We start from the raw sequence: 19,005 nt of genomic DNA on the forward strand, positions 1-19,005 counted from the left end.
TACTGTAGAGCACTTGTGTTTAAAAAGCAGGAAATAAAAAAAGGAACTCACCTTGTGATAAACCTGCAAGAGAAAAAGTATTTGAGATCCATACTGTTTCAGAAATAATCCTTGATGTGGTTTAGAACAGGAAGGCGTTTTATCACAGCAGAATTTAACTTTATCTCCGGTAGAATTCCTATCAGGCATTAGCTCCGCCCCCTATTTTTATTTTTTTAAGCTAAGGACCTAAAATCCGCGTTTCTCTAACAGGGCTGCAAAAGAGGGGTATGAGCAGTATGAGGCATGGCTACAATGGGTGATCTGTTTGGTATTTTAAACAAAAAACTTCACAGACATGTTTTGTATAGGTATATGGCCCTACAATATATTTTTCAAATATAGCATAATAGGTCCACTTTAGTGTACATTTGCAGATTCACAAGAGGTCTGTGCAGCAAATGTGCAGTATTCATACTATTAAAAAAAGACATATGTATGAGAGTGCAAGATAATTGGAAAACAATTGAGACTCAGGTTTGGGGGACTTTAATTTTCAGTTCAACATTAAATTATAGTTTCACAACTCCATGAACACCCCTAAGACCACCAGGAACGTCTTTGGAAAAAGGCTCCAATACACAAGTTTTGTTTCTGCCTTTCACATTAAGATAGGAGCTTTTACTGTAGAATTCATATCTAAAACAAAGTTGCACCTAATAAATATGCCATATGCCTACAGTATGGTAACGTGCCCAACAGCATTCATAGTGAGAAACACATTTAAATGAGCCAATAGCCAGGAGCATTTGATGCTTAGAGTTTTATATGCTTTCCTACACATCCAGCTCTTATCACGGTAACAGAGGCCAACTTTTACACCATCCATCCACATCCCAACAGCGGGATCCAGAAAGGAAAACAACCTCCAGCATGTTACGAGAAAACAAATGAGCAGCCAATCAGTCTGTCCAAATTCTGCATCCAGTTTGATTACAGTGTCTGCCTGCAGACGGGTAATTAGGGTGGGCTCCCCGAGTCGCCTGCATCCACAGTGATAAATGTGACGCTTGATTAAAAACGGATTGAGTGCTGTTCTCCGTCTCTACCAGACAATACATAAATCACAGCTGTGTGCAGGCTGATGAGGATTTAAAATAGCAGACATATGTTGCTCATACAACATTGTTGCATCTCCAGAAATGTATGCAAATGTATGACATTTTTCTGGGGGTCTTAATGGGGATTTTACTCTCTAATATATGCAAAAAAGGAGCAACAGGACTGTTACTTTATACTTAAATGTCCACCTTCAATTTGAATGAGGGGAAATTGAATATTGAATATGTATTTAACTGGTGGAAATCCAGTTGACTTTTTCTGGACGCATTTAGTGCTTATTTCAGATTCATAAACTGTGATGCATACGTTTTACATTTAGAAAATTGGAGACTTGAATAAAATAGATGACAGTAAATTGTAGGCAGTTACATGCTTTTAATTGAAAAACAATGCTGTATTACCTCGTTTATTTAATCCTTTTCCTGAGTGTTGCCCCTTCAGTAGCGTGACTATTTCTCTATCACCATTATGTGATAAGACAACTCCTATTCCCTTTTCTCTCACCTCCTTAATTCATCACCTTCTGCTTCAACAATCAATTCCTTTGGCCTAGTTCCAGAGAAGCAGCGGGTGTTGGCACAGTGACCTATATAAACGTGCCCCTCCAGTCACCTACACTCATCATTATGGAAGCCCCACTTCCCCACCTGAATTGAAAGGGGGGGGACCGAGCGAAAACACGTTGTCTGGCATTGATTCTTCTCTACAGGGAATAGAGGGAAAGGTTGATGGGTCGTGGGGAGTCACGGCTCAAAAAGGACGGCCAATATAATAATTTGTATGATATGTTCCGATTTACTAACACACTTACAGAGCACCAGGTGTGCCCACAGTGCATTGACAATACCCACCGATACTCTCTCCAGAGTGTTGCCGGCCTACTTGCTTCAATGGAATCAAAAGCATGGCAGACCTTGGCAATGTCCAACTGGGGTTCTTGCCAAGGAAAGAGAGTTCTTTCTCTCTATTCTGCACCACAAATCTGTTTATAAGACTCTGCAAACCATTGAAACTTCAAGTACTTTTAAGTTCCCCTGACCCTAGTTTTTCTATAAAAGTAGCACACAGGATTAATTAGTAAAGAGTACTTTTGCTGAAGGGTATTGTATATGAGGAGTTTATATATTGTTGTCTGTTCTGCGGGAGACAAACTTTTGTTCAGACTTCGGTGCTCCTTGAGAAAGCAGATCATTTCATATCTTCTGCAGGGATTATAATGAGGAGAACTTTAATTGCTGATGGCAATTCACCGAGCCAGTGGAGGATCTGAATTTTGCCGCACGGCCAAGGGAGCAGCTGGAGAAACAAAGCTGCATTCTGTTCCTGCTGGAAAGCCTTCTGTCTCTGATTAGGAAAAAAACTTTAATTCTCCTCCAAAATTGGTTTGTAATCTGATCAGAAATTAAAAAATGCAGCTACTATGAGAATGTTGAGGATTTGTGCCTGCATGTAAAGAACGAGTTCAGAAAAAGACGCAGTGTCACACTCAGGAAGAGCGAAGCCTATTCCTGCTTAGATAGCTTTCAATGGTCACATTCAAATGAAGCATTGGTAATGGCCCAGTATGCTGCACTAACAGGCTGTCCAGCACTGTAACCAATCCAGAATAGGCCCTCCTTTCTTCTGCCGTGACCAGTTGTCACATTCCAGCATTAGCCAGAGAGAAACTGTAGCAATAGAGGGGTACCACAAGGGCCAACCCAAACCAAATCAGTCTTCTTTTCAAGGATCCGTGCTAATTATCTCAGATCTTTTCAAGTCTGATCTGTGATCTGTTCAACACGGCTGGTACAACGAAACCATTTGCCTGAACTCAACTCTCACATTGGAACCAATGAAGTCAAACCCCATCCATTTGACCCTTAACTTAGGACAAAGCAAAAGACGACTAAAGTGGTTTAAAGGTAGTTTAACTCGAGCATCGTTTTCACTCAGCTCTGAAAAAACCTTAACAATTCAAATTCTGTCAATGGTACAAAAGCAAGCGCAAATTGATATAGCTTATGAATTATGAGACCAACAGCAGCTAGTTAAATAATAAAATATGTTAGATGCAATTCTCTGCAGGAGGTTTAATATAATCCAAGTTTGTCATGCTATCAGCAGGGGTTCCGAAATATATGGCACTGTTTAAATGCGGCAGGAAACACCATAATAAAAACTATAAAACGCATTGTGTAGCATCATAACAGTATTATATTCCCCTCTAAGAAGGACTAGGGGGACAAGCAGACATGATGTCATGCTAGTGCTAAAACTTCATGACTTTTTTATGTTTTACAAATGATTGTAGCAAAATCATTCTTATTTTATATATTCCTAGAAAACACTGATGGGAAGAATATTTCCTCTACAATAAAACAAGGATGGACATTAAGCTGGAAAGGAAAGATTCAACAGACAGTTAGCTTAGCATAGACTACCAGACCACTGCAACCTCACTGATTAGAAGGACAGTGTGTATTATTAAAGGGAATCTATTAACAGGACTGCAATATAATAGGTGATCTCTCCAATAAAAGATAGCCCAATTTTCATGTCACATGTCTGTGTGAAACAGGGAAAAAGAGTGCAATTTACGGACATCATCTTTCCTGTCTGCTACAGGGACGTCACATGGTCTGTTTCTTGTGCTGATAACAATATCAGTGAGTACATGCTGGAAAAAAAACAGGGAGGCCACAGACTGTAGATTAAATCTTCAAGTCAGCAGCCTCGGCAATGGATTGTCTGTGGGGATTTTTAGATGAAATGCACCCAGCTTGGTGGATGAGCTGGCACTGTCGCTCTCAGTGGTGACCTTTAATATGTCTCGCCATGTCTACAGAGCGAGATACAAATCTACACGCAGGACGGCCTTTGTGTGTTTCCTCAGCTCAAATTCACATGAAAAAGAATGTCTGATCGTCTAGGTTGCAGAATGTATTTTAGGCGGGAGGGCAAACAATTAAAGTATTGACATAATCCAAGCTCTCTGTTGCATATTTCTCAAAATGAAAGTGAAAATGAGCTCCAATACACTGGCCATGTTCTTATCAAAAGAGAACCATGAATAATTCAGTGACCTTCAGTACAATCCTGGATTAAAAGATGAAAATAATAAATTGAAAGTGTGAGTGGGGTGCAATATTTCCCCTAGAAATACATAAAAAATAAATTACAGTGTTGTCATAGCTCATCATGAAAGTCCTATAACCCCAGCCTCTCCCAGTCCATTGATCCATGAATATCAAAACAATGGTAAAAGACAAATTACATTCTGTAGAAAGATAAATATTGTGGCTGGTTGATCTCAGTCTGACTGAGACAGGAAAACAGCTACTATTAAATCCAGATTCCTTCCATTTATCAAGGCTGACTTCCATTGCTTACAGTCAGCACTGTTATTTTTACTTAAACAGTGATTCACCTTATCTCCAGCAAGCTACTGAGACTAACTGCAGAAATGAGATCAGTTCCCGTCGGTCGGATGGATGAACGGACTATTGAGCATAAATGGGCAGGCCATCAGAATCGGAAAATTGGCTTTAATGTTTCCTGACCTTGCATAGATAATGAAAGAGGATAGTTAAATTGAAGGATGGTGTGCTTTACGGTTCTAAACACAGAATAATTACCTTGCTACTGAGCCAAACCTGAATGAATTGGTGCATTGCAATTTGGCTGGAAATGATACAAAACCAAAGTCTAGGGCTTTATGAAGAAGCAGGAAATCCCAGTTCCAAGCTTCGTATCCACTTCCTTCAGTTTCCAACGGTCTATAATAATCACCATCATTTCCTTTCATAGCACAACTCGTGTCATCTCTTCTCTAAAAAGCCTATTGTGCTACAATGAGCCTCCAAACAACACAGCAGCCCTGAGACCTCCACACTTCCTCTATCTGTATTATCTAGTGAAGTTCTGCTCTTTTAAGCGCTTATCAGGAGGAAACAGGAAAGGGAGAAAGGCTATCGCTCCGCAGAATAAATCATGTGGATGTGACTGAAATATGAACATAAGTATCCCTTCTAAACATGTATGTGTTCACAGAATCAAACAATTTATGTTTTTAAAGAAATGTGAACCTTTATAATACATTTTATATATTCATGAATATATAATCATACGTTTACAGACAAATTACTGCATACTAGGGGTGTAACGGTATACGTACCGAAATTATTTGGTACGGCCCTTCGGTTCGGTACACGTGTGAACTGAAGTGCACCGAACAAATATAACGTTAAACGTAAAAAATTGAGAACGTGAACAACTTTTTGGAAGTAATCTCAGGTGCTGCGTCGCAGCGTTCAGTGTAATTTGCTCACATTGGGTTCAACGCGTCATAGAGCGAGCAAGTCATTTCATTGGACGAGAGGCATGCTATGAGAGCTGGTCAGAAGGATGCGTTCAAATTTAGTCTGTAATTTGAGGAACTGGCGAAATGGCGAACGCAGATAAAGTTGAGCTCGAAAATCCTCCAGCATCATTGAAGTCTCCGGTTTGGGCACATTTTGGTTTCGCAGTTACGTACAAGGATGACGGACAAAGACAGGTGGACCGAACCAAAGCGGTTTGTCGGCATTGTTCAACTAACATTGGTTACGCGGCTGGCAATACATCGAACTTGCACACTCATTTGAAAAGGCATCACCCGAACGTGAATATCACCGGTACCAAAATACTGAAGTGCAAACCCAACTCCCGCTAGCATGTAAGCCTCCACCACTCGCAAAAAGTTCAGACCGAGACAAAGCTATTACAAACGCCAAATATCCTTATGTTGCCATGTTACCAAAGCGCTACCTGGCTGTATCTGCTACCTGCTCTGTCCCTAGCGAGAGGGTGTTCTCCACAGCAGGAGACATTGTTAGTGCCAGCAGATCTGCCCTTTCGGCAAGCAATGTGGACAAGTTAATTTTTCTTTAAAAAACATGAAAATACAATGACAAGCAAGTCATAATGTCAAACTGGCTGCTTAGGTACTAGTACAGTACAGCAGAGATGGAGTACTTGAGTCCTGGACACGGACTCGAGTCAGACTCGAGTCGGACTCGAGTGCCGATTTTCGGGACTCGTGACTCGACTCGGACTCGCGCACTGATTGACGCGACTCGGACTTGGACTCGTGAATTCTCGCGCACGATGACTTGGACTCGGACTCGTGAATTATCGCGTACACTGACTTGGACTCGGACTCGTGAATATTTCCCCCCACGATGACTCGGACTCGACTTGTACATTGACGCTCCGACTTGGACTCGGACTGGAGCAAGTTTTCTCTGGAGTCTGATGTCCTCTATCCTGGCGTGTGTACCTGTGAGGGGAGTTCACGTACTGGGCCCCGCTATTCCAGTCTAAAGATGTCTAGAGAGACACACCCCGCATCGTGCTGTATGCTTTCAAACATTCTGCTTCCACATTGGAAAAGAGCAGCGCAAAATGCTCGTTATGTGGAACCAATATTGAAGAGAAGGCTCCGTAACACATTACTCTAAGGATCGAGTTCAGACATATAGCAGGCTGTCTTGAACACTATCATCAGAGTAACTTGATCTAATCAATAAATAAAGATTCAGCCGATGACACGAAAGCACATGGCTACTTAACATGCAGAATGTCATTTTGCATGCTAAGTAGCGATGTGCTTTCTGGGGCTTAATCTTTATTGGTAAACCGATTTGACCGATAAAAGTTCCTTCAAAATAAGAGTCCCGATCTTATTACTATCAAAATAAAAGTGCAAAACGAAAACTTTACCATATAGGAAAAATATTGGCATACAAATATAATCACTTCTCTAAAAGGTAACTCATTTTAAATATAGTTAGACAAATTAAAGGTCATTTACAATAATAATATTAATATTAGTAATAAGCTTTATATTTGTATAGCACCTATTACAAGAATTGTCGCCAAACTCGCTTCACAGCAGTTCAATAGACAGATTAGTATAACATGACAGGATAAAAGCAATGTAGAGGAGCAGCTACATTTCAACACATATATCCACGAAGATTAATACATGAAGACTTGTGACTCGGACTTGACTTGGACTCTTCTTAGGTGACTCGGACTTGGACTCGAACACAGGTAATGATGACTCGGACTTGACTCGGACACTCCTTGGGTGACTCGGACTTGGACTCGGACTCGAACACAGGTAATGATGACTCGGACTCGACTACGACTCTCCCTTGGTGACTCGGACTTGGACTCGAAGAGTGGTGACTCGAGAGCAGTGTTGGGCAAGTTACTTTTGAAAAGTAACTAGTAATAGTTATAGTTAATGCTCTCAAAAAAGTAACTAGATACTTTGTTATTTACTAGATTATAAAAGTAACTAGTAACAAGTTACTTTACTTTAAAAAATAATAACAATACAAATACAAATGTTTGTGTTGTTCTGTGGCACCGTAAGAGAAAAGACAACTCCCCACATGTATATTAGTTAGGTGCTTCAGGAGATTAGCATTGCTGTTATTCGATGTGGACAATGCTTTCTGTCCTGTGTGTGTGTGTGTGTGTGTGTGTGTGTGTGTGTGTGTGTGTGTGTGTGTGTGTGTGTGTGTGTGTGTGTGTGTGTGTGTGTGTGTGTGTGTGCGCGTGTGCTGGTGGTGGGCGTTGCCGTGTATGTGTGTGTGTTAGCAAGTGTTTGTGTGTCTGTGTATTTTCCCCATAAGGCAAGACCCGCCCAACTCTGTCTCTGATTGGCTTACCCTGAAATGTTACCCCGCGTTAACCAATCAAATCAAATCAAGTTTTATTTATATAGCACATTTATAAACTTGGTCGAGCCAAAGTGCTGTACATAAAATAAAAATAGCCTACAGTAGAGACACTTTACAGCAAATACAACAGCACAGATTGTTCAGAATATCAGCATGAGAAAAACGACATCCTCTATCCTTAGACCCTCACATCGTACAAGGAGAAAACCCACAGTTTAAGGGGGAAAAATGGGAGAAACCTCAGGGAGAGCAACAGAGGAGGGATCCCTCTCCCAGGACGGACAGACGTGCAATAGATGCCGTGTGTAAATCGAAGAGATAATACAATCATCACTCCTCTCTGGTCACTTTCACTTTTCCATGGTACTGTGAGAGGACATCGCTGTATTCGCCTGTAAATTACATCCGCAGGGAGATTCGGTTCAGTTGGATCACATAATGTAACGCAGTAACGCACCCATTTAAATCACAGTAACTATAACGGCCTTACTGAATCGGAATAGGTAACTAGTAACGTTATTAGTTACCACAAAAGGTAATTGCGTTACAGTAACGCGTTAGTCCCAACACTGCTCGAGAGTGACTTGGACTCGTGAAGTGGTGACTTGACTACACTGCAGACAGTACAGTTCAAATACAGATTATTTCAGTTCATCGAAATGCTGCATCTTAATGTTTATTTTATTATATTTTGTATTTATTTGAGTGAATATTCACAGTTTAATAATAATTAAAAACCCAAAACTAATAGTTTATGTTTTGTGAGTACTAGTACAGTAAAGTTCAAATACAGATTATTTCAGTTCATCGAAATGCTGCACCTTAATGTTTATTTTATTATATTTTGTATTTATTTGAGTGAATACATTATTCACAGTTTAATAATAATAATAAAAATAAAAAAACATATGTTATGTGATAATTTTTTCTTCTATACCGAAAACGTACCGAACCGAACCGTGACCTAAAAACCGAGGTACGTACCGAACCGAAATGTTTGTGAACCGTTACACCCCTAGTGCATACCCATCTTAAATCCCTCTCAACCCTTTCATGTTGACCCTACAGGTTATATTTCGGAAAATTTCTCCGATATCGTGCTACAAAAACATTGAAGGTAAACCAATACTAACTGTAGCACACTACACCCCCAGAGCTTCCAGTGTAATCACTTTACTCCTACATCTCAATACCAAACACTATAACTGTGCCCTTGAGTTAAGGTAACAGGGCTGTTATCTGATCCCTTCTGAGTCTTAAATCCCTAAAGCCCTCACACCAACTTTTCTCAATCTCCCCCTCTCAGGTTTTTACGATGTGAGAAGCACAAACCGATTTTCCCTCACACAACGTCAGCCCTGTTCTGACCCAGAAAGCTTTATGCATATTAGTATATTTTTACAAGAGTTAGCTGGAGTAGCCATGCGTGAAAAGGGAAAAGAGGCTCAGCTAAGGTTCAGTGCCACGGTTGCCAAGCTAATGAATTTGTTAGCTTTGTGAAGCTACTGCTACTTATTTTATAATTAGGCACAGCAGTGTCACTGTCATGCGGAGAACAATGGGACTTTCATCACAGCTTGCATTGAACAATTTTACCTCATCGCAAAAATCTGATTTGGGAACCCAAATATCTCACTTTATCCTCAGGAGCCATTTCTTGCTACTCAGCTTAATGAATGAGACTTGGTGGGTGGTTATTCTTTGGGTTGTAAAAATAGCAGGCACATAAAAAAACTCGACTCATCTCAAGTAGTTTTAAAGAACTACTACTGTAGCTAGTAGTAAGGGCTATATTTGCAACAATTTGAATATGATAAGCATTAGCAAGATTAAAGGAAGTGCTCAATATTTTGGGAATCAAGGTCAATTCCTTTTTGGCCTTTTGTTTTATCAGTATTTTTTTTTATCATAAGGCAAACAGAAAACCATTAGATATACGTTTCATTTCAAATGTAATTTATGAACTGATCTAAGGAATTAGAAGTCTGATTCTGTATTGCTATATTATTGATGACTAAATGTATGGAATCTGACAATCATCAAGTTAGTTTTAATATTCTGAAATGACCTATCAACCATTGTGTGTAGAGCTTTTCTTACCTGCTGAATTAGATTATAAAAAAACAAGCAGGCAGAAGAAAAAAAAATTGTTGGCAACACTGGCTCCATCTCCACGTTCATTTACACCATTAACTACTGACAGCTTCACAATTACCAGGGAAATGTGTCAGTGCACGTGAAAAACACCAACACCTTCACATTTCGCAAATCTGAAGAGCTGGTTGATGAAAGTGAGAGCTCACTTCAGAGTCAGAACTGATATGAGCAGTAGTGAAATGTGAGCGCTTTGTCAAGTGCAGCTGCAAAAAACCCTCGTTTGATTTTCTGTTCCGACAGCTGTTCTTGGCTGCGGACAAAAAAAAACTCGCACACTCGCTGAAAGGTGATACTCAATGGCTATTGATTACAAAAGGTAGAAAGAGTAACTGCTTGCGATTTGTGCGATCCCCGGCTTGGGTTTGGTTTTGTATTTCGCCACAACTGCTTTAAGTTGCTTTAGAGTCCACCTTCTAGTTTAGCCTCTAAGTGTAATCTAACGCCACAAAAAGGAGCTTTGCTTACAAAGTGAGTTTAGTGCATTGGGGTAGAAATTCAACCCCATGCTGCTGAACAGTGATGAAGGCTCTCAGTTAGTGAGGAGCATGATGAACCAGATAAGAAACTTGAGTTCTCACTCCTTTATCTTTGGTTTGTGGTTGTCATCCTCCCAAATCCAGCATGGATGTTGCATGACAAATCTACGGCTTTGGCATGTATATATTTTGCACCCTGGCAAAATTGCGAGGCGTGTTGTCCTTGGATACCAGTGTTTTGGGTTGCACATATGGTGTTTATACAGTGAGGGTCGTGGGACTGAAGTTTGGCGGTCCTGTCCTGGCAGACGGGCGGGTCGACTGCGGCCTGAGAAGCTCACGGGGCAGCCAAGGGTTAGCAGCGGCCTCAAACAGGATCATGCATCGCTGCCTGGGACCTAATGGGAGGAGGAACAACCTAAAAATAAACAAACCCAACTCTTCTTGGAGTCTAAGTGGTTCCAAAAGCAAGCGTGGTATTATGTATTAAGATTATTAAGCCCGTCATGTATGCTTGCTTTGTGAAGAGAACAGAGGATTTAAACAAAGCGGAAACAAACAGTTGTGTATCATATTTGATTTAAGGACCTCTTGGTCTTAAAAATGTCCCAAAACGTGGTGTTGGGATAACAATTTCCCAAACCCCAAGGTTACATTTTCAATTTGTTATATACTTTAACGAATACTCAATTACCAGAATCCTTGTCATTACTTTATATCAACAACTCACAATTTAGTCGCCCTAATAAGTGATGGTGTCATCTGTGTCGGCAATTCACAATACCACTTACCAGGCTTTGCTATATCTTAAATTAGTAATGGAATGGAAAATACTATGATAATCCGACTGTTGCAAAAAGGTCAAAATGAAGGAAAATTTGAGATTTAGATTTACCCTAAATCTTGACGAAAATAAATCTACCTTGTGCGGGCCTTAATAATCTTTTATTATGAAGAACACGTTATACAAGCCTCTCTATTTGCCAGACTGTTGTTTTTCCTGCCCTTTTAAGCAAAGTAAATGCTGGAGCACATTCCAGTGCAAGAAGACAGGATTTCATGTTTCATCTGTCTTCAGCAGAAATGGCAGATGTGCTGCCATTTCTTTGCTTAAACCACTTAATTATAAACCCAAAGGGAGATTGTCATTCACCCAGCTCAACACGTTGGGTTCAAGCCTTCATTTGTGGCTTTAAAGCAGATTCAAAGCCACAACATCTGCAGAGTTGACCACTAAGTTCTTTCATGACTAAAATCTGCTAGTAATCAAAGTGAGATTATTTAGGAAGGCGGGAGTTCCTATTGGTTGACTAATAATCGATCCCTCCACCACCAAATCTAAGGAGACTAGCAAAAAACAGACATCAACAAAACAAGTAAAAAACATGTAATTGCTTGAATTCATTGGGATAGTTTATAAGACGTTTTTCACTACCAAACCACACTCTTAATAAGGTTATCCTGTTTCTCTTCGAAAGAGAGGATCCAAATCTGGTTAAAAGCCTCAAAACCATCTTAAATTACTTAAAACACTTTTTCATCAGTTTCACTCACCACATTGCTGACTTTAATTTTCCACGTGTCTTAAGGCGGTGTTACTCATCTCAAAAACGCTAACAGTAGAAATTCCTCCTGTCAGACACTTTTTCATATCTTAGAGCACAACGCCGAAAAGATTTATCTCACTCGTTTTATAAGCCTACATCTTCCATCAATATTGATCTGCTCCGAGCACATACTGTAACTTAAACAGCCTGAACACAACTAGGGGACATGTTTTAGATCATTATTCCACTGGAGGCACCCAGATTCATTGCAACATTTACCACTGTGGACTGTAACCCATCAAACTGAGCCTTGGGACCGCCATTTATAAAAGATAACAATTATAACCACTTATAGCAAACAGAGAGGATTTAGGGATGACGTGGGTCCTTTTGTTGGAACTCAATTAAAAACGTGTGTCACACATAGAAACTTTAAATGTAATACATGTAAGTTAAAGGCCAGTCACAAAGAAATCTGCAGATCAACTAATGAAATCTAACCTCTTGCTGAAACTGAATGTACTGCTTCTCTTATCTCAGTATAAGTACGTATTCCTGACCAAACAATTATTATTAACTATTAATTATTAACTGAGCATACTTCCACTTATTACTATCTACATATTATAGATGTATACAATGGACAACAGGCAGTTGCATGAACGAAAAAAGTGGAAGCAAAACAGTTCTCCCTATGAATTCAGTTTTATATGTAAAAGTGTTCCAGGGAGTTTACAAATGTGTGCACCATTAACATGCGTACAGGCAAACCAGCATTTCAAATCAAGCACTATGGTTTGAACTGAGATGAAAGGGCACTTTTTAAAGACAATCCCATATTGATGTATTTATCGGTCAACCTCAGAAACCGAGCTAGAAAAGTAACAGATGTTGAAATGGACAGATTTGGATATTCTGTCTTCCTTTGGCGCTTCTCTCCCGTCACAGCTCTGTATCACCTCAGAGTTATTTGTGTGGCATGTTTAATCGTCTAAACCTTGTGCAGTTTCAACCCGAAGGATTTCTCAAATAGAGAATAAAACTGAAATTAGAAAGCGGAATGTAAGTAAGTCAAATCCAAACCTAACCAAATGCCACCAAACCTAACAAAATTAAAGTGTTTAGCCATTTAGAAACAAAGGGGAAAGATGTTTTCACTTCAATCCCACTGGGGACCATAATGCATTTCCAGAGCGACCGTAACGTGATTATGGTCACAAATGCTTTCGGAAACACGACTCTAAATGCTGAAAGCCACTTAAGATGCATTTAATTTCCTAACGTTGCTTTCATTATCTCTTGTCCTTCAGTCTGAATGTCCTAGTCTTCTTAGGAAAGACATATTTTACCGGGTCGATTCGTCAAAAGGTGTTGGAAACCAATATCATTAAAATGTCAGCATCGTGCAAAGCCTCATTTGTTAACCTGTCAAAAGTCTTGATGATCAGTATTCAAAGGAGAGCCCAAAGGTTAAAGTAAATATATTCCCCAAGCTATGGCCAAAACTCTCAAGCAATCAATCTTACAAGCCTGTACAAACATGAAGATATCAGCACCATGGTAGGTTGTTTAAAATATGATTCTACAAACTAGCCTGCCTTTACAATTGGCTTAACACCAGAACCTGTAAACCAGCATATCATGTCTCAATTATTTCCAGAATCAAAAAATCGGCCTTGCTTAAATCTTCGCCCAGCGCCAGTTAAACGTAGCCAAGTTTTTCATTGGGATACTTCTGGCCAAAAGAACGATCTGCTGGGAACTTAGCAGTGTGCAGGAAAAACACTAGACATGATTGGAAAAGCAGAAACCGTCCAGAACGTCCCGACAAGTTGGAGTGCCTTGAATTATCTGTGTCGCCATGATCTCATCGTCGATTTTAAACACTGCATGTGACATGAATTTGATTATAGGGTAAATGTCAGATAAGATCGTCCCAGCTCAAAACGAGGCATCTTAAAGAGCCAAATGTAGAAGAACAAATTTGCCATGACAATCTTTTTAGAGCACTCCAGACCAGAATGATTAGTGGAACGCTCCTCCGATTCAATCTTTCTCTCGCCTTAACCTTTAGCTCATAACTCTGCTCTGATCCCTGAGGGATGAGACCAGGACCACGCGACTCTTGACCCGAGAGAGGACAGCGTTTGATGAACGACCAGGGAAGGTCAGACCCCTGATTGGTATTCAACCTCCTCCATCTGAGACCGCTGAACCAAAACGCCAGAGTGTGTCCTCAGGAGCGTAAATTACCATGGTGACTTTGATAGATCCACAACACTGGAGGATACTGAACTTTCACTGATGGGATGGAGTGCGAGCGTAGGCAGGGGTAGAGCTGCTGGTAATCTGTCACCCAGGGGCTTTTTTGACAACCTCGCAGTGTCACGGTCTCATGTACGCTCGGGGTTGATGGATGAATAACCCAGCTGGGTGCTCCACAGGATACTTGGCAAAGGTGTGATGGAACTGGAGCTCATTTCTACCACCACCCTATGTTTCTGCATTATGTCTCCTCCTTCACCTCCACGCACACTCTGTCTTGCTTATGAATAACACACAGAGGGGTCACTGGTGGTGCTGAAAAGTAAAGTGGGGGGGATCTCTGACCTTTAAGGGGTGTCTGGAGAAGCTTACCAGACAGCAACAACTGAGAACGAATAAGGGAGGCAAGCTGTGCAGTGTCCAGTGTTTTAATCCACAGAATATCTACCACATACCTTGCATATCACAGATTTCAACATGTGGACGAGTAATTAATATTGGTTTTGACAGAACTGTTGCAGGAGCCATAAACTACCTGTCCAGTTCCACAGCTGTGGTGATGAACTTTTACATTATTATTCTCAAGAGCTAAAATGTGTGGCACTCTTTTTTTGTGGATATGAAAGAACTTAAGGCCAGGAATATGATTAAAGCATTCTTTTGAGATTAATCGATATCAGTGTTTCTTAACTTTCTGGTTCAGTTACATTTCATTGTTGATTTTCAACACAGGCAAAAAATGAAAGCTAAATCAGGAAATGAGTATTACTTTGTGTAAGAAAAATCCATGAACCTAAATGATGAGTTGTAGGGCAGACATTATCATTGATTGATTATTGATTGCTGACACAGCTTTTCTCAGTTTTATATCATTGTAAACGGAATGTCTTCTCTGTATGTGGGTCGGACAAACCTTGGAAACAGATTATCCACCAAATGACTTATCGAATAAAAAACTAAAATAATGTGCAAATTAATTATGGATGAAAATGAATCATTACTTGTAAACTTTTCTCATGAGCCTTTCAGATTTGTCTTGGAAATGGTTGCTCCTGACCCCAGATATAACCACTGGTTAATCTTACTCATGTATATTTGTATTAATAGCCAGGATATTGCTTATTATACTGTATTCAAGACGTATTAAGAGGCATAAACACTTGTACCTAAAATGAAACAGGCTTTTGTAAGTGAACGTTTCTTATGCTGGTCTTTGTTTTAACTGTGCAGTACATGAGTTCAGCAGAGTGTTCCCCAGAATTAGGCTTGTCACGATCATTTATTTTGTGGGACGATACATTCTCCCGGAAATTATTGCGATAAACGATAATATTGTCGGCACCGTTGTAAGACCATTTTAGACCACTCAAACAGACCACCAAGATGCATTGTCAGGCAAATGCATCTTTGATTGTAAACTGTCGGGAAGGTGGCCTTGTTTGCTCCCAGCTGGGAACACGGAATGGGTAGGTTGGGTTTCAGGTGCAGTTTAAGGTTGGTCGTATCGCTAGCTTTTGTTGCTACCTTTTTAAAACAAATGCGACACACCGCCCGGCTCATTCAAGTCCGTAGGTTCGCCTCATTGATTTGGCTTAAATCCAAAATATTCCCACACCAGAGATGTGGTAGTAGGTTTTGCAACCACTTCCATTTAACTTCAAATTCCGCTCGAGTAAGTCACACGTTGCCTCACAGCGCGCCTGGCTAAAAGGCTGGTCCCATCCTTATGTAAACTAACACGCATGTAAACGGCAATTTATCGAGCTCAGAAAAGTTATCGAGTCCATTTTTATTTATCGTACGATAAGTCAATTTATTGATTATCGCGACAGGCCTACCCAGAATGCCCCTGCAAACAGAGGAGTGTTGACATGTTTATTCAGCTGTTTGCAAAATGAAACTCCCGCTTTAAATTAGCTTCAATTCCCCCGGGGTTCGGTGCGTTGTTATTGCAGGCATGTGTGCTTCATCACAACACAAAGAGCATCTGCAGCACTGAGCGAGGCTGCTGTCAGGACACACCGTGTTCAACGTCACCTCTGTGGACATGGACCATGTGGAGGGCGCTTTATATCACGTTCCCACACAAAATAACCTCTAAGCATGTCCCTGAACGCTACATGCACAACTTCAGGGACAAGGCGATTAAGAGCAGAGGTGGAAGAGGTACAGATGTGTTACTTAAGTAAAAGTAGAAATACTACATTGTCAGAATACGTTGTTACAGGAAAAAGTCCTGCATACAAAATCTTACTTGAGTAGGAGTACAAAGGTATTGCATCAAAACAAGTAACAGATTTAAAAGGTACTTATTGTGCGTAGTGTTGAATCATACATATTACTTATCTCATCTGGATTATTATCATCCAAGCGTGTGTTCATCACTGCTGGTAAAGGTGGAGTTAATTTACTTTATATAGTACTACTGGATATATTCTAATTATATATCAAAGTGTATGTATTTGTTTATATTTGGTATTAGCTTATAATCATGATCTGGAAAGTAACTAATTGTGTCAAATACATTTAGTGGAGTAAAGGAAAGGAGCTTCCAAAATGTGGTGGAGTAGAAGTATAAAGTAGCATAACATACAAATACTTAAGTAAAGTACGTGTACCCCAAGAGGTGGAAGAAGTACTTGTACTCAAGTAAAAGTAAAAGTAGAAGTAACAAGTAAAGTTTACTTATAACAGAGTATAGGAATACTCTGTTATAAGTAAACTGGAATACTCTGTTATAAGTAAACTTCCTGCATTGCAAAGTAAAAATACGAAAGTATTAGCAGCATCAAAATATACTTAAGTTACCAAAATTAGTAATTCTGCAGATTGGCCCATTTCAGAATAAAATATATGATATGTTTTATAATGATTGATCATGTGTTCTCAAAGCTGGTAAATGTGCAGCTAGTTTGAATGACTGTGTAGCTTGTGAATTTACTCCAGGTGGAACTAAAGTCTGATTTAACACTTGATTAGATTTCACATCATTAATCCAAATCTGCTAAATAAATGTAATGGAGTAAAAGTACACGATTCACCTCAGAAGTGCAAAGCAGCAACACATTGTTACTTTACAGCACTGAAATTCCCTGAATGAATTATGTTACCCTTTCAACTTCAGGGACAAAACGATTAAGAGCAATATTAACTTCATAATAAACAGGAATCCAAGTTATAGGAGCACGATTCCAGCCATGTTCTGGTTCTATCACTACAATTGCACGCATGTCTCAGTACTAACCCTTCCTATCCCTACCGTCCTGCTTTAACTACATCCTTAGAATAATCAGTGATTTATGACAGGGACAAAAGCACATGCAGAAATGCGAGCAGGCGGACCCCCACCCCCGCTCCCGCGCGGAGCTTACAGAGGGAGATGACAAGTGGAGGGTCTGATGGGGTGGGGGGGGTATGGATGGCAACGGTGAAACCTACCTGTCATCGTAGCAGAAATCAGCGTCCAGCGTGTTCAGATAGAGACCCAAAGCCACGGCGGTGCACAGCAGCTCCGTGATCATCTCTCCAGACCGAAGTGGGAGAGGAGCTGCCTTGGAAATGACTGAAATCGGGTCCTCCCCCCCACCCCCTTCTCTGTTATTGTGATCTCAATGGAGCCGCTCGCATGGCATTTCCCCGTGGCACGCAAAGTGTGTCAAAGTTAGCCATATTCCCTGTAAGCCATGGCACTGAGAGCCGGGTGAGAGGTGCCGGGAGGGGACGCTACAGCCGGGTCTGGCTCCTCGCTGTCCGCATTCTGTGCTGCGGTGTTCCGCTGTGAGCATCTCTCCGCCTCGGCAGTGGAGAGAGCCGAGCCGAGAGACGCATGGGGTTTTCAGAGAGGCTGCGCATGCGCACTGGAGGAACAACTGTGGGCAGTGATGGAGGAAAGTGATGGTGTATGCATCACTGACGACTACTGTAGGAAGTAACTAAGTACATTTACTCAAGTTCTGTATTTATATTCAATGTTGAGGTACTTTACTTGAGTATTTCAATATTTTGGTACTTCCAGTGAAGTACTCGAGTACATTTACTTAGTTACTTTACACCACTGATAATGATATCTTGTATAGTGTTTTATTTTGTAGGTTTTATTAATACATTGACATGAACAAAATGGTCACTTTATGTAGATCTTAAGTTACAATCAAATAAATGTCTTGTTGTGTCAGAACTTTCTCCAATTAAACAAAGATAAAACTGAGGTAATGGTTTTTGGAGCCAAGTCAGAACGTATAAAAGTTAGCGCTGAGCTTCAGTGTGCAATGTTCAAAACAACAGATAAAGCCAGAAATCTAGGTGTAGTCATGGACTCTGACCTGAGTTTCAACAGTCACATTAAAACAGTTACTAAATCAGCCTACTATCACCTAAAGAATATATCTAGGATTAAAAGACTAATGTCACAGCAGGATTTGGAAAAACTTGTCCATGCTTTTATCTTCAGTAGACTCGACTACTGCAATGGTGTCTTCACAGGTCTCACTAAAAAATCAATTAGGAAGCTGCAGCTAATTCAGAACGCTGCTGCTCGAGTCCTCACTAACACTAAGAAAGTGGATCACATCACTCCTGTTCTGAAGTCTTTACACTGGCTTCCTGTGTGTCAAAGAATAGATTTCAAAAATACTGCTGCTGGTTTATAAAGCACTGAATGGTTTAGGCCCAAAATACATTTCTGACCTCCTGCTAAATTATGAACCATCCAGATCTCTCAGGTCTTCAGGGACTGGTCAGCTTTCT

The 19,005-nt window shown here is 40.4% G+C and overlaps 1 protein-coding gene across 1 annotated transcript in view; it reads right to left on the bottom strand.

The window, feature by feature from the left end:
* LOC117547925 (protein O-mannosyl-transferase TMTC2-like) overlaps positions 1-18,079 on the bottom strand; it is a 59,909-nt gene extending 41,830 nt beyond the window's left edge. Inside the window, exon 1 of the mRNA XM_034218831.1 lies at positions 17,698-18,079. Within this exon, the coding sequence (XP_034074722.1) occupies positions 17,698-17,780 (83 nt within the window). The 5' untranslated portion in view covers positions 17,781-18,079. The remainder of the gene's footprint in view (positions 1-17,697) is intronic.
* Between the last annotated feature and the right edge of the window lie 926 nt (positions 18,080-19,005).

Source organism: Gymnodraco acuticeps, unplaced genomic scaffold, assembly GCF_902827175.1.
Source record: "Gymnodraco acuticeps unplaced genomic scaffold, fGymAcu1.1, whole genome shotgun sequence".
Classification (NCBI taxonomy): domain Eukaryota; kingdom Metazoa; phylum Chordata; class Actinopteri; order Perciformes; family Bathydraconidae; genus Gymnodraco; species Gymnodraco acuticeps.